This window comes from Vitis riparia, chromosome 15, assembly GCF_004353265.1.
Source record: "Vitis riparia cultivar Riparia Gloire de Montpellier isolate 1030 chromosome 15, EGFV_Vit.rip_1.0, whole genome shotgun sequence".
NCBI classification, from domain to species: Eukaryota; Viridiplantae; Streptophyta; class Magnoliopsida; order Vitales; family Vitaceae; genus Vitis; species Vitis riparia.
This window is the reverse complement of record NC_048445.1, coordinates 18,666,781-18,687,885: the sequence shown is the minus strand read 5'-3', so window position 1 is coordinate 18,687,885 and position 21,105 is coordinate 18,666,781. Positions and strand designations below refer to the sequence as shown.

The 21,105-nt window shown below is 35.5% G+C and overlaps 2 protein-coding genes across 2 annotated transcripts; one reads left to right on the top strand and one right to left on the bottom strand.

The window, feature by feature from the left end:
• Window positions 1–310: 310 nt before the first annotated feature.
• On the bottom strand, window positions 311–1,630 carry LOC117932040. The gene has a single exon (XM_034853086.1). It carries the CDS (start codon window positions 1,628–1,630, stop codon window positions 311–313), a length of 1,320 nt encoding a protein of 439 aa, XP_034708977.1.
• A 13,659-nt stretch (window positions 1,631–15,289) lies between these two features.
• Window positions 15,290–19,342, top strand: LOC117931683 (glutamyl-tRNA(Gln) amidotransferase subunit A-like). The gene is made up of 12 exons (XM_034852693.1): window positions 15,290–15,528; window positions 16,180–16,296; window positions 16,404–16,628; window positions 16,713–16,795; window positions 16,871–16,971; window positions 17,091–17,214; window positions 17,392–17,546; window positions 17,686–17,822; window positions 17,907–18,077; window positions 18,237–18,461; window positions 18,596–18,829; window positions 18,929–19,342. The coding sequence occupies exons 1-12, from the start codon at window positions 15,406–15,408 to the stop codon at window positions 19,022–19,024; spliced, it is 1,791 nt and encodes a 596-aa protein (XP_034708584.1). The 5' UTR covers window positions 15,290–15,405; the 3' UTR covers window positions 19,025–19,342.
• The last annotated feature ends 1,763 nt before the right edge of the window (window positions 19,343–21,105 follow it).

Here is a 21,105-nt window from a genome sequence, read left to right as displayed (position 1 = left end):
TGTCAATCTCATCCCAGATAATCTTTTGTCTGTCCGAGTGAAAACGTCTAACCCTTTGTCGGACGGGTCTTGCTGTTGGCAAGACGTTAAGCCTATGAGAGACAATGGAGGGGTGAATTCCCTTCATATCAGAATGCGCCCATGCGAAGACATCATGGTTCTGTCGGAGGGCATTTTGGATGCTCCGGGTCTCTTCCGACGTTAAGAGGGAACTGATATATGTAAGGTGAGTACCTTCTTCCGAAATTTGGATCGTTTGCAAGGGATCCACTGCCGGGGGATCTTTGTCCGCCGAACTCAGTAATTGCTATTAATCAAGTGCATTGGTGGACTCAGGAAGGGGTTTATCCTCCTGACTGATCCTTGCTTCTCGTGCTATCTGGTAGCATTGGCGAGCGGCTAACTGGCTGCCATATAGGTCGATTTGCCCATCCTCGGTAAGAAAGCTTACCATTTGATGATACGTAGAGGGGATGGCTTTCATGTAGTGCAGCCATGGGCGCCCCAAGATGACATTGAAGGGTGATAAATCTTGTACCACCGAAAATTGTACATTGAGAGTGATTGGGCCAGCTTGGACTGGCAGTACAATATCTCCCAAGAAAGTAGTTGTCGCTCCGTTGAATCCAAACAAAATTCGCCCAGGGTTTTCGAGACCTATTAAATTGTGTCCCATGTGGCTAATTACCGATGCTTGTACAAGATCGGTCGAGCTACCTGGGTCAATCAGGATGCGTCTCACATCGAAGTCTCCCATCTCCAGGGATAGGATAAGGGCGTCGCGGTGCGGCTGCAATATCCGTGTGGGGTCTACTGGTGGGAAAATGATTGTCCCATTTATGGGGTGAGGGCCCTCCCCAATTATCCCAGGTCCTATGGAGTTTACGCGCTCACACACCGATGCTGCCCTCAACAGCCTCTGTCTCTTCCGTTTTGAGTCATATTCCTCATCCAATGGGCCTCCATTGATATAGTTTATAATGGCTTTTAGGGCGGTTGGAACCCTAGGGGTTCCAGAGTTGTGATTTCGGGAAGCGTCTCTACCTCTGGCATCTGAGTGGAGGTATTGCTTCAAATGTCCCGCCCTTATCAGCTTTTCAACCAAATAATGGAGGCTCCTGCACGTCTCCGTTGTGTGACCATGCTCCTTATGGTAGGCACATTTTTTACTATGATCCCTTTTGGATGGGTCTGTTCTGAGGGGTCCGGGCCACCTGAAGTCAGACATGTCTTGGATCATAGGGAGAAGATTCTCATAGGATATGGAAAGGGGTGTGAGGGGCGGCAGTTCCGGGCAGCTTTGTTCTTTCTGCCTTCGACCGGACGGCCTTGGCCGGTCCGAAAGTTTGGCACTTCTTTCTACACCACTTCTGGATGCCTGTCTGGCAACCAAGATTTGTTGGGTGGCTGCTCGCGCATCATCTTCGAGCATTGAGTATTTGCTTGCATGCCGGAACAAGTCGTCCATCGTCGTAGGAGGCTTCTTAGCCAGTGATTCGAAGAATGGGGTGCCTGGACAGATGCTTCGCTTGAAGATCTGCAGGACAGCATCCATGCTGTAAGCCTCTACTTGTATCACGACCTGACCAAACCGCTTCACAAATTCCCTTAAAAACTCGTTCTCCTGCATTTTTATGTTTTGCAGAGTGCTGATGTTCTGTTTTTGCCGAGCGGAGCATAAGTATTATCCCACGAAGGCTTCTGACAGGTCCCTGAAATTATCAACAGAGTTGGGAGGTAGACGGTGAAACCATGAGAAGGCTTGCCCTTGTAGGCTGGCGGGGAATACTTTGCATAGTAGCGTGTCGTTTCCTATATCTAGAGTCATGAGTTGTCGATAATGCATGATATGGTCGAAGGGGTCGCTGGACCCATCATAAGTGGAGAATTTAGGCACGAGAAATCCCCTTGGGGGGTCGTAATGAATAATATGAGAGCAAAAAGGCGTGGAGAGCATGTCGTCCAGCCTTTTGCTGATGGAGCCACTGGGTGGCTCGTTTGGAAGGTTTCTCCCAGCTTGTCGTACCGCTTGGTGCGGAGGAACGTTCTGCACCATAGGGGTGACCATAGGGTCAGGGTGCGCTCCCTAGGATGTGGCTACTGGCGGCCTTGGCCTCCCAGGCTCCTGTGGGCCTAGTCTCGCTCGCATCGCGCCCGACAACTAGGGTCTTTTGTCACATTGTCTCTTTGCTGAGAGATGAGTAGAGTTGAGCTTTCCTCCTAGGGAGCTTGGTGCATGGGCGTGTGTCACTCATGTGGCCTAACGTTGCATGTTTCAAGGATTGCTCCTGCTATCCCAGGGTATATTGACTCTGGGTCAGGCCTTGAGTTTGCTACCTGGCCTCTTGAACGCTGACGACGAGGAGGCCCCGTCGATGAAGCCTGGATGCGCAACACAGTGTTTTCTTCTCTCAATCTTGTTGTCTCCTGGAGGAGAGCCTGCATTTGTCGTTCGCTTTCCAACTATCTTCTCTCAATGGCTTGGCGCCATTCGGGATAATCTTCCTCTTCCCTAGCAGACAAGCGGCTTCTAGAAGGTGTGGCCATCTTTGCCGGCGACTGAATCAGCGAACTTCCCACAGACGGCGCCAATGTTGAGGCCTTGCGTCCCAGTGATCCACGTAGCTGCCAAATGGACGCACGCTTTCAACCAAGATTGAGTTTTGGTTCAGTTGTCCCTGCAAAAGATGTCCGGACAGGGTGTCCGGACACACCTTCCGATGGTTTTGTTAGCCATGGCTAGAGAGATTAAGCAGTGGGCTTTTTCAGGGATAGCAAGCTTACCTTCCTCCTTGTGTGAAGGCCTTTTTATATAGTGTCAGAAGCTCTGCCTTCCTCTTTAATGGTGGGAAGACTTTTTGGCTCGTAATGATGCCTCTAGGTGGTGGCAGGGTCATCATCACCCTACGGGCGGCTGTCAGAGATCGTGGGAGGTGACTTGCCATCATTCCTGTCATTTCGCTCTGCAGGCGGCGGAACGTGGGCTGTGTCAGGCTGTCGGAATGACGTAGCAAGGCATGCTCACTTTAGTCAATGATTCGGACAACATATCCGTATAAGATATGCTATCGTCCAGATGTGATGTTCGCGAGTACCGTGTGCTTCTCCCTGAGGGAGTCCGGATAGGGGAGCGCGCCGCGTGTCCTCTTGGGGGAGTCAGAATGGAGTTGCTCCGGATAGAGATGCACGCCACATGTCATCAGGGGGAAGGGTCCCTACATGTCTTATTTTAAAAAATTGAATTAAAAATCATAAATGAAGATGAATTCAATTTGACATCTAAAAATATTATTAATCTAAACACTAGTTATCTGCTATTTGAAAAATAATAATAATAGAAAACAAGTTTCAAACATAAACGAGCATTTCTTTGTTCTTTCCATTTTCTAGAAAATTGAAATATTTTTTTAAAAAATTAATCTAAGTGAAAAACGGTTTTCTAAAAGGTGTTTTCAAATTTTAATTTTTTTTAATAAGAAATGTGAAAGAAAATTTTCCAACAAAAAGTTAAAAATAGTCAGGACAATGATTATTTATTTATTTTATTTTATTTAATTGTAAGAGGTAAAGTATTAAGAAAAGGATCTAAATTAGAGATCTAAAATAAAAAATTATCCTACCATAAAAGTTGTTTATTTTGCTTTTTATAATTACTTAGTCAATCCAGTCTCAATTAATTAACATAAACATTAATTGAACATTTAAAATGAATTCCAAATAATCAAACTTAATTATTTTAAAATGTACACAAAAAGTAAATTATCATTCTAAATCTTCACCTAAAAACACAGTTTTTTTTTTCTTTGATACTAAGGTCGTTCGGTAATTTTTAATAACGAAAAATAGAAAAACATGTTTAAAAAACATGGGTTTTCTTTTCTTTGGCGCTAGGTTTAGAACTATTTTTAATAATATAAAAATAAAAATAAAAAACATGTTTGGGAATGAAAACAGAAAATAAGGTCTTCTGTTACTATTAATGAAAGCATATTTTATTTTAACATATTTTTTGTTGTCTTCATTTATTTGATGAGGGTTGTTTTTAAAAAATAATGAGATAAATATAAATAATAATTAAAAATAAAGTACTACATATAAAATTTATTTTAAAAAAATATTTGGAAACATTAAAAACTAATGGTAAATATTTCAAGTTAGCCTTTTACCGTAAAAAAAAAAAAAAAAAAAAAAAAAAAAAAAAAAAAAAAAAAAAAAAAAAAAAAAAAAGTATGAACTATTTTTTGAGAATAATTTTAAAAAAAGTTCCAAAATAGACCCTTAAAAGCCCGTTTGGGCATGTAATTAAAAAATAATTTTCTATTTTTAAAAACAAAAAACTATTTTGAAAAATTCATAAGACTATATTAAGTCGTTGCCCTCTATTTCAAGTTTTTTTTTAAAAAATACAAAGTGAAATATAAAATCCTTTTTAGATAACAATTATAAGTTGCTTTCACTAGATTTTATGTACAAAAAGAAAAAGTAGAGGAAATAAAAGAAAAATCATAAAAAGTAAATAAAGTTTTTGGTCTTGAACAACTCTATCGTTTCTTTTCTATATAAAATCATCATATTCTTTCAATTTTTTCACTAAGCAAATAAATTTCAAATAAAACAAAACATAATATGTTGTTGATACTCAAATAATTATCTAATTAATACCATATATTTATAGACAAAATTTGGTTTTTAATAACTATGCTGTTTCTCTTATACATAAAACTTTTTTTTTAACTAGATAAATAAAAAGACATAATGCATTGATTTGTTAATGAGTATAATAATTTTTAAAAATAATTTGAAATTCAAATATTGAGCTCATTAATATAAAAAATTATAAATAAAAATTGGTTCATAATAACTCAATTATTTTTTTGCACATTATTATATTTTTATAATTTTCTCTCTAAAAAAATGAATTTCAAATTAAGCGGCACTTCATGTTGAATTTATTAATGGGCTTAAAAATTTTTTTAAATAAGTTTGAACTCAAAATATGGATCTAATCACTACAAAAAAATAATGGATAAAACTGATATATCATGTCATGACTTTACTGTTTCTCTTATATACACAATTATATTTTCTTAATTTTCTCACTAGGTGAACAAATTTTAAATTGAAACATTCTTTAATATTGTATTCTTAATTGAGTACTAAATGTGTACATGTAATAAAAAATTTGACTCATTTACATGTTAAAAAATTCAACTTTATTTGTAATTTATTTTAAATAAAATATTATTCATTATTATTATTATTATTATTCATTTAAAAAAAAAAAAAGAAATCAATTATGTTTCTATGAAGAGTTAATATCCATATTCTTTTAGCATATATTAAAATAATTTTTGTAGAAAAAATTATAATTTTTTATTCACGTTTTACTAAAATCTATTTATTTTTTAATTTGTGCAACATTTAATTAATATTATATGTATCATTTAATATTGTAGACCCCCGTTTGGGGCCTCATATCTCAGGCAACCTGTTTTGCCAAGTGTCACAGTCCCATAGGGCCACATGTCGCCTCATGGTTGGTGGTCATAGAATCAAATAGTGGGCTAGAGGTGCGAATGGAAATGAGACACGTTGCATGGGAATCTGGAAGTCGTTATGGGTGCAAGAGGTTCTCTGGCAGACGGGAGGTGGTTGCTTTTTGGGACGTGCTGCCTTGAGATATTTTAGGGGGGGTGCTGCCTGGAAAGATGGAGGAAAAAAAGAGATTCCTGGAGCTGCAGAGAGAGGGAGACGGCTACAAACAGAGTGAGGTAGAGATCTAAGAAGGAAGGAGAAGAGGGTTTTACTGAGTTCCTATCGATCTGGTTGGAGAAAATCACTCTCAAGTAGGCTTTTCTTCTCTTTTTCTATTCATTCTTGGGGGATATTTGGGGATTACCAGTGAGTATGTTCATATATATATATATATATATTATTTTTTTTTATGGTTCTTGTTTTAAGATCATTTTGTCCTTATTTCCTTTTTCCCCATGATATATCTGTGAATGCTTTGATTCTTGTTGGATGCTCATTTGCTTTCACTCACCATCATCTGAGCCCATTATTTCAAACATGAGATGTGGCTTGTATGAGTTCATCTTATCCCTTCCCATCGTGCTCTGTTTTTCTTCACCCTCCTCTCTGTTTTTGGTGATTTTGTCGAAAGTTGGGTATCATGTTTGGTCTAGTTGTTTTGATCGGAGTGTTTCTGGGAGAGCTCAGATGAAGAGGATATTGGAAGCTATAGAATCTGAATCGGAAAATGTCCGCATGAGGTACCAACAACTTTTGGGATTCAAGAAGTCCTTACTTGGGGTTGTGTGAGGTTCAAGAGAGGCTCAGTTTGGCTTAATGACACCATTCAGGATCCGTTGATATCCCATTTGTGTGTAGAAAAGATGCTCAGTGGGTGTTCTTATTAAATGGCAACACCCAGATTCCGGCTACACATCACTTATCCTTGGCTTTCTTAGTTGCTTTTGGGTCATGCAAGCCGATCATAGCTTCTTCATGAGCCCGAGGCGGTGACAATGTCAATAATCTTCTTGGCAGCAGATTCTCTGTTCTTTACCATTACGCGCCTAATCTTCTCAGCAGTGGCAGTTTCTATGGCATCAATACTAGCTGTGCAAACGATAGTCTCTATACTGCCATTTCCAGGACTGAACATGTTAAGGAACTGACGGGATTTCACTCAAAACTCGAGAGCTCTGCGTGCTTGTGCTTCTGACTCGGTATTTGGATCTGTTCATGGACTTCATCTCAGTTCATAACACTGTGATGAAGTTGATATTCATTGGGAGCTCTCTAATGATTGCGTGGTGCATGAAGATGCACAGAACCGTGAAGAGGTCCTATGTTGGTGTGCTTTTTGGCGGGACATCTTTCGCCATCATTTCCTAGCAGCTGCGTGCTTTCTATTAGCTTCTATCATTCACGAAAAGTTCACATTTCAAGGGATCTTCTGGGCATTTTCAATATACTTAGATGCCAAGCACCCGGATGACACAATGAAACCTTCTAGGCTCTCTTTATTTCCTCCAGATTCCGAAAGCAGATCTAAGCTCAACATGGTCACCATCCAGTTCATGAAGGCGAGGCAGATCTTCGACAGTCGTGGCAATCCTACAGTCGAGGTGGATATTGGTCTATCAAATGGTGCTGAGGTTAGCATTGCAATGCCAAGCGGTGCATCCACAATCTGCGGCGTCGCCGGAATCCATGATCACGAATCCAAGAATGGATCTCACCTCGTCGGAATCGAATTTCCTGAGTGCTCCAGCTTCAATGCAGTCACAGCTGCAGCTACTACTGGCCAAATCCGAAGAAATCGAACCCCTCACCAGATGAAGAGCTCGATCATCGTGATGACGATGTAGATGAGTTGGAGCAGCGTTCAGATGGGGAGTTGTGAAAGCTAGGCTTGCAGATACAGTTGTTTCATGGCAGAACAGCGGGATGTAGAGGAGTTGAAGCATTGTTTAGAAGGTAGTTAATTGGGGATTTAGAAATTAATGCAGAATTGGTTGAAGGGAAGTAGTTCTTCACGGCAAATAGCACATGGGGAGCATTGCTAGATGGAATTCGGTGTCCAAGGAGTTGATTACACAGAGAATGCAAGCTGGTGCAAAGGGGAGATCCTGGCAGGTGCTGTTGGGAATCCTTGAGAGAGACGGGATTTTGGGTCTTTATGCAGGTGTCAACTATGTTTTGAAGGTGCCAAGCAAAGGGGGACAACGGGTAGGAGAAATGGAGTTTCTTCTGGCATCATTAAACTGGACGTGACAGCTGCATCAAAATCAATTACAGGGAAGGTTGTCATAGGCTCTGCCGTCACTACTCACCTTGTTGAAATTTTAAAGACCCCATCCCTAAATTTGCAGAGAAAAGCATCTTCCACCTTTAAGTTCCTGACAATTATTGAGCCATACTTGGACAGGAATTCAAGTGTGATTTATGTGGGAATCATAGTTACTGGGAGCATAGGGCTTTTGGACGGTATTTTAAGGAATGGTACCGTCAACATGGTATGCGTTGCCTCGGCATTCCCAATACCAAAAACTTCAATGAAATCATATCAATTGAGGAAGGAGAAGCAAGTTGTCGTGGCCAAAATCAAGCAACTTAGGGACAATTTGAAGGACATAGACATTGAGTTTAATTCTTTGATGGAGGAACTAAAGGCTGTGTCAGAAAAGAGGGTCTCATTGAAAAGTTTGTGGTTGGTCTCTCCATGGTTATCTTACAGTTTTATACAGTTGCACCTCTGGGAGACCCACTCTTGCATGGACTGCATAGCCACACGTCCTCTCTTTCTTTCTTTCTTATTTTACCTATTTATTTATGTATTTTACTTAATTATTTTTATTTTATATTTTATTTCATGTTATTTTATATTTATTTATTTATTTTATTTTATCATTTTTCACCATCTTCGATCATAAAAGAACCCTCCAAGTTCAAATTTTAAAATATTTTTTCCAATTTCTAAATTCTTCAAATAATTTTATTTCTTAAAATTTTCATCTTTAGGGTTTTCAAATCCCAAAAATCCGACTTTTAATAAATTTTGCTGCCATTTTTTCTTTCTGGCAAGCCACTTTCGAATCTTCTTTGATTTTTAAGATGTTTTAAAATAAATGTGAATTTATTTTCGTGATTCTTAGTGATAGAATTTACGAAATTTATTCACTCAAAATGAATCGGGCTTTGGTGGGGGCCCCACATACGTGATTGATTGATTGATTGACTGACTGATTGACTTGATTATCATACATGATTGATTTATCCTGCTCTCTGACATGCATGCTATTATTCCTTGATTGAGCACTAACATTCTCTCTTGATAGCGCATAACGGCTCGTTGCCCAGGTACGCACCTATTCTAACTCTGATCACTCTATATACATGTATTGATTCTCACACGTGCATGATCGTTTTGGGTATCCGTTGATTTTTCTCATTGATTGTCATATTAGCTTCATTTTATTAGTAGAGACCCGATTTTAGGGACTTAGAGAGGTGCTACGGTCTTTATCGTACCTTCCCGATAAGTAACCTGACCCCCGAACCCGATCCGGTTTTTCATAGACCACCTTTTCCAAAATAAGGAGTCACACTTAGGGTTTTTCTTTCTTATTTTGTTTACCCTTTAAAAATAAAACAAAAATAAGTGGCGACTCCAAGTCATTTTCAAACAATAAATAAAATCAATTTTTTCAAATAAAAATCGAGCTCGCCATCGAGTGGAAAACGCATGAGCACGAAATGCGGGGTCCACAAATATATATATTAAATGTATTATATTTTTACAAAATAAAAAAAATATTTTTAATGATAACTTATCCAAACAAGTTTTTATTTTTTATTTTTAAAAACAATTTGCCAAACACCCATGTTTTTATAAAATTATATATATATAACAGTTTTTTGTTCTTTAATTTAAACACAATATTTGAAAACAAACATCATGAAACATACTCAAATGAGCCCTTAACTCCTTAACCAATATTTATCCATATTCTTAATCTCATGTTATACAAGACTGATGGTGTAGAAAAATCAAGGGACTAATACCAAAGTAAATATATTAAAGAATAAAGAAATAGAAAAAAGGTTGTGAAAATGTGAAAGATACAAGGAAAATATTAGGGATTTTTAGTAAATAAATTAATATTTTTTAATACAATTTATGAAAATATATATTAAAGACTAACGAAATATGGGGAAAATAGAAATTTTTAATAAATAATTATTTAATATTTTTTATAAAAAAGAATAATATATATTAAAGAATAAGGAAAAAAGGAAAAAGAATCTAAGGAATATAATATGAATTTGTGGTAAATAAATTATTATTATTTTTTTATAAAAGTGTATGCAAAGAAATAAGAAATATAGAAAACAAGGTTTAGTGAATGGGTTATTTAAATATTTATATAAAAAAAAGGAACAATATTGTAGACCCCCTCCCGAGGAGGAGTTTTTGGGGTGATTTTTTTCTATCATGATTACCCTTCTGACCACCCTGGGAATTAAGGTGATGGGGGCGACTAGATTAGACAAGGAGTAGAGAGTGGGTGAGGGTTGTAGGAAAAAAAAAGTGCGGGAAAGGAAAGACAACTAAGGGGAAGGGATTAGCAGTAAGAAAAAGGGGAGGGGAAAAAAAAAACAGGAAGTCTGGCTGGTCTTGCTGGTAGAGAGGCCACCTACAGGTACAAACCTCATTGTCTTTCATCTTCCTTTTGATAAATTTTTTTTCTTTCTGATCTGCAGGAAACGGAGTCAAGTTTGATGGTTTTTTTTTATCTCTTCTCGCGCATGCTTTGTTTTCTTTCTTCTTTCTTTATTCTCTCCTTTTGTTTCTGGCGTTTCTTTTGGGATGTTGGACATCTTGTTTGAGTATGCAGCCTGGATGGGAGTGTTTTCTGAGGGAACTCCCCATCAAGATCCGTGGGGGATATTGCCATGCAGCCGGTTCGGTAGTCATTGCCTCACCACCCTCCATTACCGATCTCGTCATGTTTTCTCTCACCAATTTGCTTCCCATTCTCCATGAAATCGAATCACCATCCCAACACCTCGCCACTCGTCTTCCCATCCTTTACTCTCACCGCCAACGACTCACCTCACATGAACTCGCCACCTTTCTACCCTCCCGTGTTTACCACCTTCCTTTGGACACCACCAACCGGCGTACCACTAGGATAAGGACGACCTCTCTCTCGAATGTCGTCGTCGACGTTAGCCGGAAGAGGAAGCCCCTCGCGCACCTGTAAAGGCTGCAGCAACAGGCTCCACACCGTCACCAGGCCGTTGCGACTAGACGTGTTCGACGACGGAGGGAGCAGCGCGACACGGTGGCGCGGCACGAAGCGCCGACAGTTTGGACCAGCTTCAGGGGCCCCTGGCGAAGCCTCTCATCTCCAGTTCCTTCGTCGTCGTCGCCTGAAGTGGAGAGGAACGTATGATTAAATGGTCTAAAGAGAGAGGAGAATGGACTTGGGCTTTAGTGGGCTGGACTCAGATGAGAGGCCCAAGTTTGTGAAGGCATTGGGTGCCTTGGGCTTGCCCATTTGACATCTTTGGACTTGGGCTTGAGTTTGTGATAGATAATTGTATTAGGTTTGCCCCATGAAGACATTGGACTTGGGCTTGAGTTGGAGCCCAGGCCCAATTCGTGTGGATGAAAGGCTCTGTGCCAATCCTTAAAAAGATTCTAAGTTTTCATTTAATTTTTTTAAATACTTGCTTAAATCATATTTTCATAATTCCAATTATTATTCCCGTATTTATTATTTATTCAAAGTCCAATCTATAAAAGAAAATCAAAATCACATGTTTGAATTTAATTCTTCAAGTGCTCTTTTAAATCTCATATTTATCAACTACAATTATTATCTTATATTCTCCTATTTTATTTATACCAATCCTTCAAAAATCTCATGCTTTAATTTAATTCTTCAAATACTTGTTTAAATCTCATTTTCATAAATCAAATCATCATCCCATATTATTAGTTATTCGAATTCTAATCCATTAAGAAAATCCCATGTCATAATTTAATTCTTCAAATGCTCTTTTAAATCTCATATTTATCAACTACAATTATTATCTTATATTCTCCTATTTTATTTATACCAATCCTTCAAAAATCTCATGTTTTAATTTAATTCTTCAAATACTTGTTTAAATCTCATTTTCATAAATCAAATCATCATCCCGTATTATTAGTTATTCGAATTCTAATCCATTAAGAAAATCTCATGTCATAATTTAATTCTTCAAATGCTCTTTTAAATCTCATATTTATCAACTACAATTATTATCTTATATTCTCCTATTTTATTTATACCAATCCTTCAAAAATCTCATGCTTTAATTTAATTCTTCAAATACTTGTTTAAATCTCATTTTCATAAATCAAATCATCATCCCGTGTTATTAGTTATTCGAATTCTAATCCATTAAGAAAATCCCATGTCATAATTTAATTCTTCAAATGCTCTTTTAAATCTCATATTTATCAACTACAATTATTATCTTATATTCTCCTATTTTATTTATACCAATCCTTCAAAAATCTCATGCTTTAATTTAATTCTTCAAATACTTGTTTAAATCTCATTTTCATAAATCAAATCATCATCTCGTATTATTAGTTGTTCGAATTCTAATCCATTAAGAAAATCCCATGTCATACTTTAATTCTTCAAATGCTCGTTTAAACCTTATGTTCATCAATGGGAATTATTATCCTATACATTCACCTATTTTATTTATACCAATCCTTCAAAAATCTCATGCTCTAATTTAATTATTCAAATACTTGTTTAAATCTTATTTTCATAAATCGAATCATCATCCCGTATTATCAGTTGTTCGAATTCTAATCCATTAAGAAAATCCCATGTCATAATTTAATTCTTCAAATGCTTGTTAAATCTTATGTTCATCAATTGGAAATTATCATCCTATACATTCATTCATTTATCTAGCCTAATCCTTCAAGAATCCCATGTTTTTAATTTAATTCTTCAAATACTTGCTTAAATCACATTTTCATAAATCGAATTATTATCCCATGTTTATTTAGTTATTTAAAATCTAATCCTTAAAAAAATCCCCTATCTTAATTTAGTTTCTCAGTAATTCGTTTAAATCTTATTTTCATCAATTAGGATTATTATCTCATATCCGTCTATTTATTTAAAACCTAGTTCTTCCAAAAATCTCTTGTCTTAACTCAATTTTTCAAATCCTAAAAATTCTACAGTTCGTCTAAATTTTATCCTCGTCAATTAGAATCATTATTCCATGTCTATTCAAAGTCCAATCTTCCGAAAACCCCATGCCTTAATTAAAACTTCAATCCCAAAAATTCTACTATCCATCTTTATTCGCCTAAATACTATTATTGTTAATTAGTATTATAATTTCATACCTACCTATTTATTCAAAGTCATATCCTTTAAAAACCCAACGCCCTAATTCAAATTCTTAATTAGAAAAATTCCACTATTCCTTTTTTACTTGTTTAAACATTATTTTTGCTAATTAGTATCATTATTTCATACTTATTTATTTATTTATTTCAATCATTAAAATTCAATTCTTCAAAACCGGACTTCCAAATTTAACCTTAAGACTCAAAAATTCCACCATTCACTTTTATTCATTCAAATATCATCTTTGTTATCATTGTTATAAATTCCACATTTACTTGTTTCTTTCTTCTAAAAATCCCAATAATTAGAGTCCATTTGTTCAAAGATCCGACTTCCAAACTTAATTTTCAAAATCCCACTATTCACTATTCATCCGTCCAAATATCGTTTTGATTAACTAATAACATTATTCCATATTTACCCATTTATTTCTCTTAAAAGTCTCAATCATTAAAGTCTAATTCTTCAAAATTCCGATTTCTAAATTTAGCTATCTAAAATTCCAAGTGTCCTATTTCAGAACCTAATTTTCAGTTTCCCATGCTCCAATTCCCGTATTTATCCCACTACTTATTATTATCATTATCATTATCATCTTATCCATTATTTCTATAAATTCTGCCTTCGAATGATTTCTAAGATTTTCAATTTTTATACATCAACTTTCATAATTTCTACGTCTCAAATAACTTACGATTCTGATCCCTTTCGAAATTTAACTCCCATAATCCCAATTTTCGTAACTTAATTTTTCTTAAAAAATCCCGAACTTTCAAATAATTCTTCAAAATCCCAATTTTCTTTCAAATTTAATTTCTAAAAGTTCTCATTCTTACATTTAATCCCTAAGAATCCCATTTTCAAATAATCTCTAAGATTTCGATTCTCAAATGAATTTTAAAAATCCAGTTTTCCTTCGAACAATTTTAATTCCTGTTTAGTGATGCATGTGATATGTTTCGTGCTCTATATAGTGCACTAACCCTCTCTATTGATAGCGCATGGTGGCTCGTTGCCCAAGTATGTATCCATTTTCCCTCTAATCGTTGTCTATGCATATCTCGATTCTTATGTGTGCATAATCATTCAAGATATTCATTGATTTACTCATCAATTGTCACGTCACCTTCATTTTATTAGTAGAGACCCAACTTTAGGGACTTAGAGGGGTGCTATGGTCTTTACCGTACCTTCCCGATAAGTAACCTGACCCTCGAGCCCGATCCGGTTTTTCGTAGATCACCTTTTCCAAAATAAGGAGTCGCACTTAGGGTTTTCTTTCTTATTTTGTTTACCTTTTAAAAATAAAACAAAAATAAGTGGCGACTCTAAGTCATTTTCTTAATCAATAAAAGATCATTTTTCAAATTAAAATCGAGCTCGTCATCGAGTGGGAAACGCATGAGCCGAAATGCGGGGTCCACAAATATATATTATAGAAAAAAATAGAAAATTTAGATAAATATAGAAATAGTAGACTAAGTAAAATAAATTGGTGTTTGGTAACCTAATTTAATAACTTGAAGTGATTTAATAACTTAATTTGAGTTAATAAGTAAATTAAGTTTGTTTGGTAAAATAACTTAATGGTTTGACTTAAAGTCAAAAACAATTTTAAATAATAAGTAAAAATAATTAATTTATTCTTTATTCCATATTTTTATTTATTTATTTTTTTTACTTTTTTACTATTATTTGTCTTGATTACTTCAACAATTTTTTTTTTTGTTACTTCATGATCTTCATTATTACTTGATTTTTTTTTTGTCCAAATTATAATTTATAAGGATAAATATATCAATTTGATAATTTAAAATAAATTTTAAATTAATTTTATCAAACAATTTTAATACTTCAAGTAAAATTAAGTAATAAATTTAATTTAACAAATTAAATATAATTTAATTAATAAGTATTAAATTTTACCAAAACTTTTTAAGTGGTGGTTTTATACTTCTAAAATTAATAATGTTAGATAAAAATAGAATACACTATCCAAAAAGAATAGATTAAATTTATATTTTTAAAATTTACTTTAAAAAATTTTTAATTTTGAGGTAATAAAAATTTTGTAGTATTTCAAAATTTTTAAATAATTTTTAAAATTATTACCTTTTTTTTTTTAGTGTAAGCCTTAAAGAGTTTTTATTATTTTATGATCTAAAAAAATAAGCACTGGATTATACGGGCTAAATTATTTAAAAAATTTTGAAAAAAGAATAATAAATATTAAATAACAAAAAAATATAGAAAAAAAAAAGGTATTGTAGGAATTTTAAATGTGAAAGGGTAAAAGTTCTGCAAAAACTTTCAGGCTCGATAAAACCCTGAGTCAACGGCTTGGGAAAGTGGGTTGCAATAAAGCAGGGAGCCGCATCTCCATCAATAAAACTGCAGATATCTGTTAGATCTCCAAGGAAGAAGACAAGGAAGTAAAGGGTGTGACAAGGCGGCAGTCATGTTGTGGGGCATCCTTCTTCCCACCTCACTCTCACTCCCATGGATACGTTTGCTTTATTATTTTTGCCTCCTCTTTCTCATCTCATCCAACCGTCTTCTCGCCGGGACTGGAACAATTATGGTAACTCTCTCTTTCTCCATTTCTATCATCCATTAATTAATGTATCAGAAAACATCCAAGAGTGGGTCTGTTTCGTCCCTGCTGTGATAGAAATTTCAGATTTCACTCTATACGTTTAGAGCTTGTGAACAATCATTTGGAGGCTCTACATGCAAATGAACTTGATAAATGATACTCGTTTACTGAAACTATTATGAATATGAAACGACAGCCAATGTTTATACAAAACCCACCATTTAGCTTCAGGAACTGGGGATAAGGAGGAGGTGGTTCTTGTCCTCCTCTGAAATGGTTAGCAGTTCGGAACAAGTTTTTCTTTCTTTGGAAATTAGCATTTTGATTTTAGCTACGAAAAGCAAGAAAATTAATTATAGAATGATAGCCAAGCACCACCTTAGATAGTGACGGGAACTTTGATTGGTCATATACTTTCCCCTTTGCTCCTCAGAGAGTTTTAGGGCAAAAGGGGAAAATGCTTAAAAAGGAAGCCAATTTCCCAACCTTCTCATTTTCCCCCCTTTTAAGAAAATTTTGGAAATGTTGTCTACCCAACAAAAATTTAGAACAGAGAAGAGTTAGTCCATTTCTTTGTTATTCCATTGTTTCTTTAATTTCTACTCTCAAGCAAACATTCTTGTGTTCTTCGATCAGGACAGTGGGGAGAACAGCCCTAAAAACAATGGTGAATGCTCGGAAAAGATTAATGAAGTCTCACCACTTAAATGTGCATTTGCAATATTTGATGCCGACTTCTTCAATGATGCTAAGGTGATTTTGATGAACTTGTAATTTAGACTATTTATGATCCATTAACTCTGGATTGTATCATCCAAGTTTTATCTCATATAATTACTCTATCTTCTTTTTCCTTTTAGATAGCCGAGATTGAGAAGGGTGCAACTGAGCTGAATATCCCTATATCAAGAGCCAATCGTAAGTTAGTTGCTGCTGTTAATGGAGGTTTACATGATCCATCTTATTTGGTTTTCAATCCTGAGTGGGGCAATGAACAAGTGCAAAGCAAAACAAAAAGATTCAGTTATCCTTCCCTTTCTGGAATACAGAGGCCTGAAAGTGAAGAAGACATTGCCTTCATGACGGAAAGTCTTTCCTACCACCAAATATTTTATTCGCCCTTTTTTTTCTGTTAGTGTTTTGTCAATGAAATTGTTGATGTTCACCAGGTTCTTGAACTGGGGGAACTCATTAAGACAAAACAAATTACCTCTGAGGAGCTTACTCGAATTTTTCTTCATAGATTAAAGAGGTAATAAAGCAGAAAAAAGAAAGTTTCCTATGTGTCTGTGCCAGTCATTTCTTATATGCATTGGGGAACCACTAGGTATAATCATGTTCTTGAAGCTGTGGTCACTTACACTGAAGAATTGGCATACAAGCAGGCAAAAGAGGCTGATGAAATGCTTGCTCGAGGAATATATTTAGGTACCTCCTCCATCTATTTCTTCTCATCATAATCTCAAAGTAAGAGTTGAAGATTTGAAATTAATATATGGTACAATAAATCCCTTGATTCCAGAATGTGATATTGAGTTGTGTTACAGGTCCCCTTCATGGGATTCCATATGGATTGAAGGATATAATTTCGGTACCCCAGTACAAGACTACTTGGGGTTCAAAAACTTTCAAAGATCAAGTTCTTGACATTGAAGCTTCAGTTTTCAAGAAGTATTACAAATATTTCTTCATTCTTTCCATTCTCTCCTTTTTCTGAATACAAATCCTTAATAGAAGGAAAGGGACCATGCAGAAAGATGATATATCTTTTTAAACAAAAAGGAGAAACCTGATGACAAATTTTCAGTCATGTTCAGACCAACTAATTTGTGACTCTGATTGGTACAGGTTGAAGTCTGCTGGGGCTGTTCTTGTTGCAAAGCTTGCCACTGGATCACTGGCATATGGTGGCATCTGGTTTGGAGGTAGGACAAGGAACCCATGGAATATTGAGGAATACCCTATTGGTTCATCCGCTGCAGCTGCTGCTTCCACCTCAGCAGGTATACTTAATTTAGTGCTGAGCTATTATAAATTTTAATTTCTGCCCATTTGATTTTCTAGCTTGGTTTCTTGGTTGCTTTTTGTGTTTAAGTCCTCCCCTGACAAAAGCACCAACTAAGAAATTACTTTCCATCACAGGCATGGTTCCTTTTGCGATTGGCTCGGAAACATGTGGCTCCATAACCTTCCCTGCTGCTTCTTGTGGTGTGACTGCATTACGCCCAACTTTCGGTGCTGTTGGTCGAACCGGTGTAATGAGCATATCAGAAAGCTTGGTATCACCATAATCATCTTCACTTTATGTGTGCCACATTTGTTTCCCTTATTTTGTTGTGGAATCTAAATATATATATGTTCAGGATAAGATTGGACCATTCTGTCGAAGTGCAGTAGATTGCACAATTATTTTGGATGCCATTCTAGGAAAGGATCCAGATGATCCCTCCTCAAAGGACATTTCCCTTGATGATCCTTTCTCAGTAGACATCACAAATCTTACTGTTGGGTATCTGGATGATGCTGAGATGGAGGTAAGAGTGGGTCTATGTATTAAAATTAAAATTTTTGAGTTCAAATTATCATTAGATAGATCACTCAGACATTTGCCAGGTCAGTAACTTTATCACGTTCATGCTGCTTGTAGAGTTTATATTTTAATATTTTGAACCTTCTTGGGATGGCTTTGCCAGGTTGTTCATATCCTTGAATCAAAGGGTGTTAAAATGGTTCCTTTCAAATTGAATTACACTGTCAACCATGTTCAAGGAATCCTCAATTTTGCAATGGACGTTGATATGTTGGCTCACTTTGATGAGTGGCAGCGATCTGGGGAGGATGACTTTTATGAGGCTCAAGACCTATGGCCTGTTGAACTACGCCGTGCACGCATGATTCCTGCAGTAGACTATGTTCAGGTTAGTTCTCTAAGATCTGATTACATCATCATCAAATGAACTTGTTACTTAAAAATGGGTTGGGATTAAAATTTATAATGTTTTATAATCTTAATCTATTTTATTGTGATTAAGATTTGTGATATTGTTCACAGGCACAAAGAGCACGAGGAAAATTAATTCGGGAAATTAGAGAAAGTTTTACTGTCGATGCTTTCATTGGCAATGCAACTGATTGGGAGAAAGTCTGCATAGGCAATCTTGTTGGTATGCCTCTTGTTATTGTCCCAACGGGTTTTACCAAAATATCTAACCCACCTCCTGATGGTAGTCGACGAAGGAGCACCATCACCACCGGCATTTATGCTCCTCCAAACCATGATCACATTGTAAGATCGATGATAAGAGCTCTATTCACTGATTTTTTCAATTAAGAAAATCAAGTTATAGTAGCTGATGAAGTTTTGTTTTGTTCTCTTTATGTGCAGGCTCTCGCACTAGCCATGGCTTATCAGTCAGTCACCGAGCACCATAGACAACGTCCACCTATCGATGATCTTGGGCCAAATGACTTATATAGTTGATTCCATATCTACACCTGATTACCTATCCTCCCAGACAATTCCATGTTTAGAAGGATCTGTACCTTCTGGTTCAGCTGTCACGATGTAGCTCTCGTGTACCAGCTGCATATTAGTAGTCATCCAGCACATTCGAATTATTTTCAGTGTTGCAATGGAGTCGGTGTTATCAAACCAAGTCATGTAATAAATGTAGTAAACTAATCAACTGCCCATAATGGGCTTTTCCTGAGCTTATTTTGGAGATGGATTTTGGCTCAGATTTGTATCTTGGGAATGCTTTGGGCTATATATATATCGTAGGTTAATTGATTTGGACCAGTGTGTGGTGTGTTCGAGGACATGCCTCTTAGGTAATTTTATTAACTCTAGTAGCCATAAGATCAAAAACACATAGAAACTTCATCCACAACAATAAATACGTTAGGTCACATGCAGTTCTTAAAAAACGAATACCAAAATAACATATATTCTTAAGATGGATACATAGATTCATCTATCAACCGGCCCTTCTTTGTTATTGAGATGGATAGTCTATGAAGGATAAAAGTATCGACAATCACAGATATATCTGTATTTTGATTTTATGGATATATCGGAGAAATATTAATGGATATTTTGACATAAAATATCAGTGGACCTAAAATTGATAAAAACTTATAATAATGTAAAAAAAAAAAAAAAAAAAATCTTAAAAACGAAATTAAAATATAATGGACATTTAAAGTTGTTTTGTTGAAAAAATTGATATATATATCTATATATATATATATATATATATATATATATATATATATATATATATATGTATGATTTATCATATTTGATAATAATATTATATGTGTCAATAAAAAATATAAATTTGATAAGTGTACATTGATTATTAAATTATATCAAATATTATTCAATAATAATATTGTGATATTTGATTATAATATGTCTAATTTTAAAATATATTTAATATTAAAATTATGATACATTTAATTTTATTGTATTAAAGGCTATAAAATAAATGTTGATAAGTGTATAATTTTTTAATATTTAATTAATATATTAATGATATGAAAAACACTATGAAGAAAATAATTATAATTAACTTGTTCTTCAAAGTATTCTTTTAATATTTTGTTTATGATAACCAAATAGATCCTAACCTAACCTCCTCTTCCACAGTTGTAACTGAGCCACCGTGTAACAACTCCCAAACCAACTCACCTAACCACCTCACCTAGCTTATAAATACCCACACTAATGTACTATTGAATAACAAGACAATTCTTCTTCTTTCTTACTCTGTGTATTTTCTGATCTGTGTAACAACTTTTATCATGGAATCAGAGCTAGCTTTGTTTTCTTGATTTTTTTTTTTTTCAAGATGCCATCATCTACTCACTCTTCTGATCTTCATTTGCCTTCTTCTTCAACCTCCAACCCCGTTTCTTTACAATCCCTCAACCTTGCTCTCCCTATCAAACTTGACCGTAACAACTACATTCTCTGGAAAACCCCGATGGAAAATGTAGTTTACTCTGATGGCTTTGAAGAATATATTGACGGCACCTTCACACTGACTTATGGGGTCCTACTCCTTCTCTTTCCACATTAGGTGCATGGTATTTTCTTCTTTTCATTGATGATTATTCCAGGTATACTTGGATTTATTTTCTCTCCACCAAGGACCAGGCCCTCTCCACTTTCATTACCTTTTGCAAAATGATTGAAAGCCAGTTAAATTCCACCATCGAATGCATTCAATCACAATGGTGGGGAATTCATAGCATTTAAACCTTACCTTGAAGCTCATGGAATTGTTCACCAGTTTTCATGTCCACATACACCCCAGCAAAATGGTTGGGCAGAAAGGAAAATCCGCCATCTTGTTGAAATAGGTATGACCCTTCTGGCTCAAAGCTTCTTACCTTCCAAGTATTGGTCATTTGCCTTTGAAACAACACTCTATCTCATCAATCTCCTACCAGCTAAACTCCTCCATTTTCAATCTCTTCTACAAGTTCTTTTTCATAAACTTCCAAACTATCATCATCTCGGAGTTTTCAGCTGCTTGTGTTTTCCCTCCTTAAGAC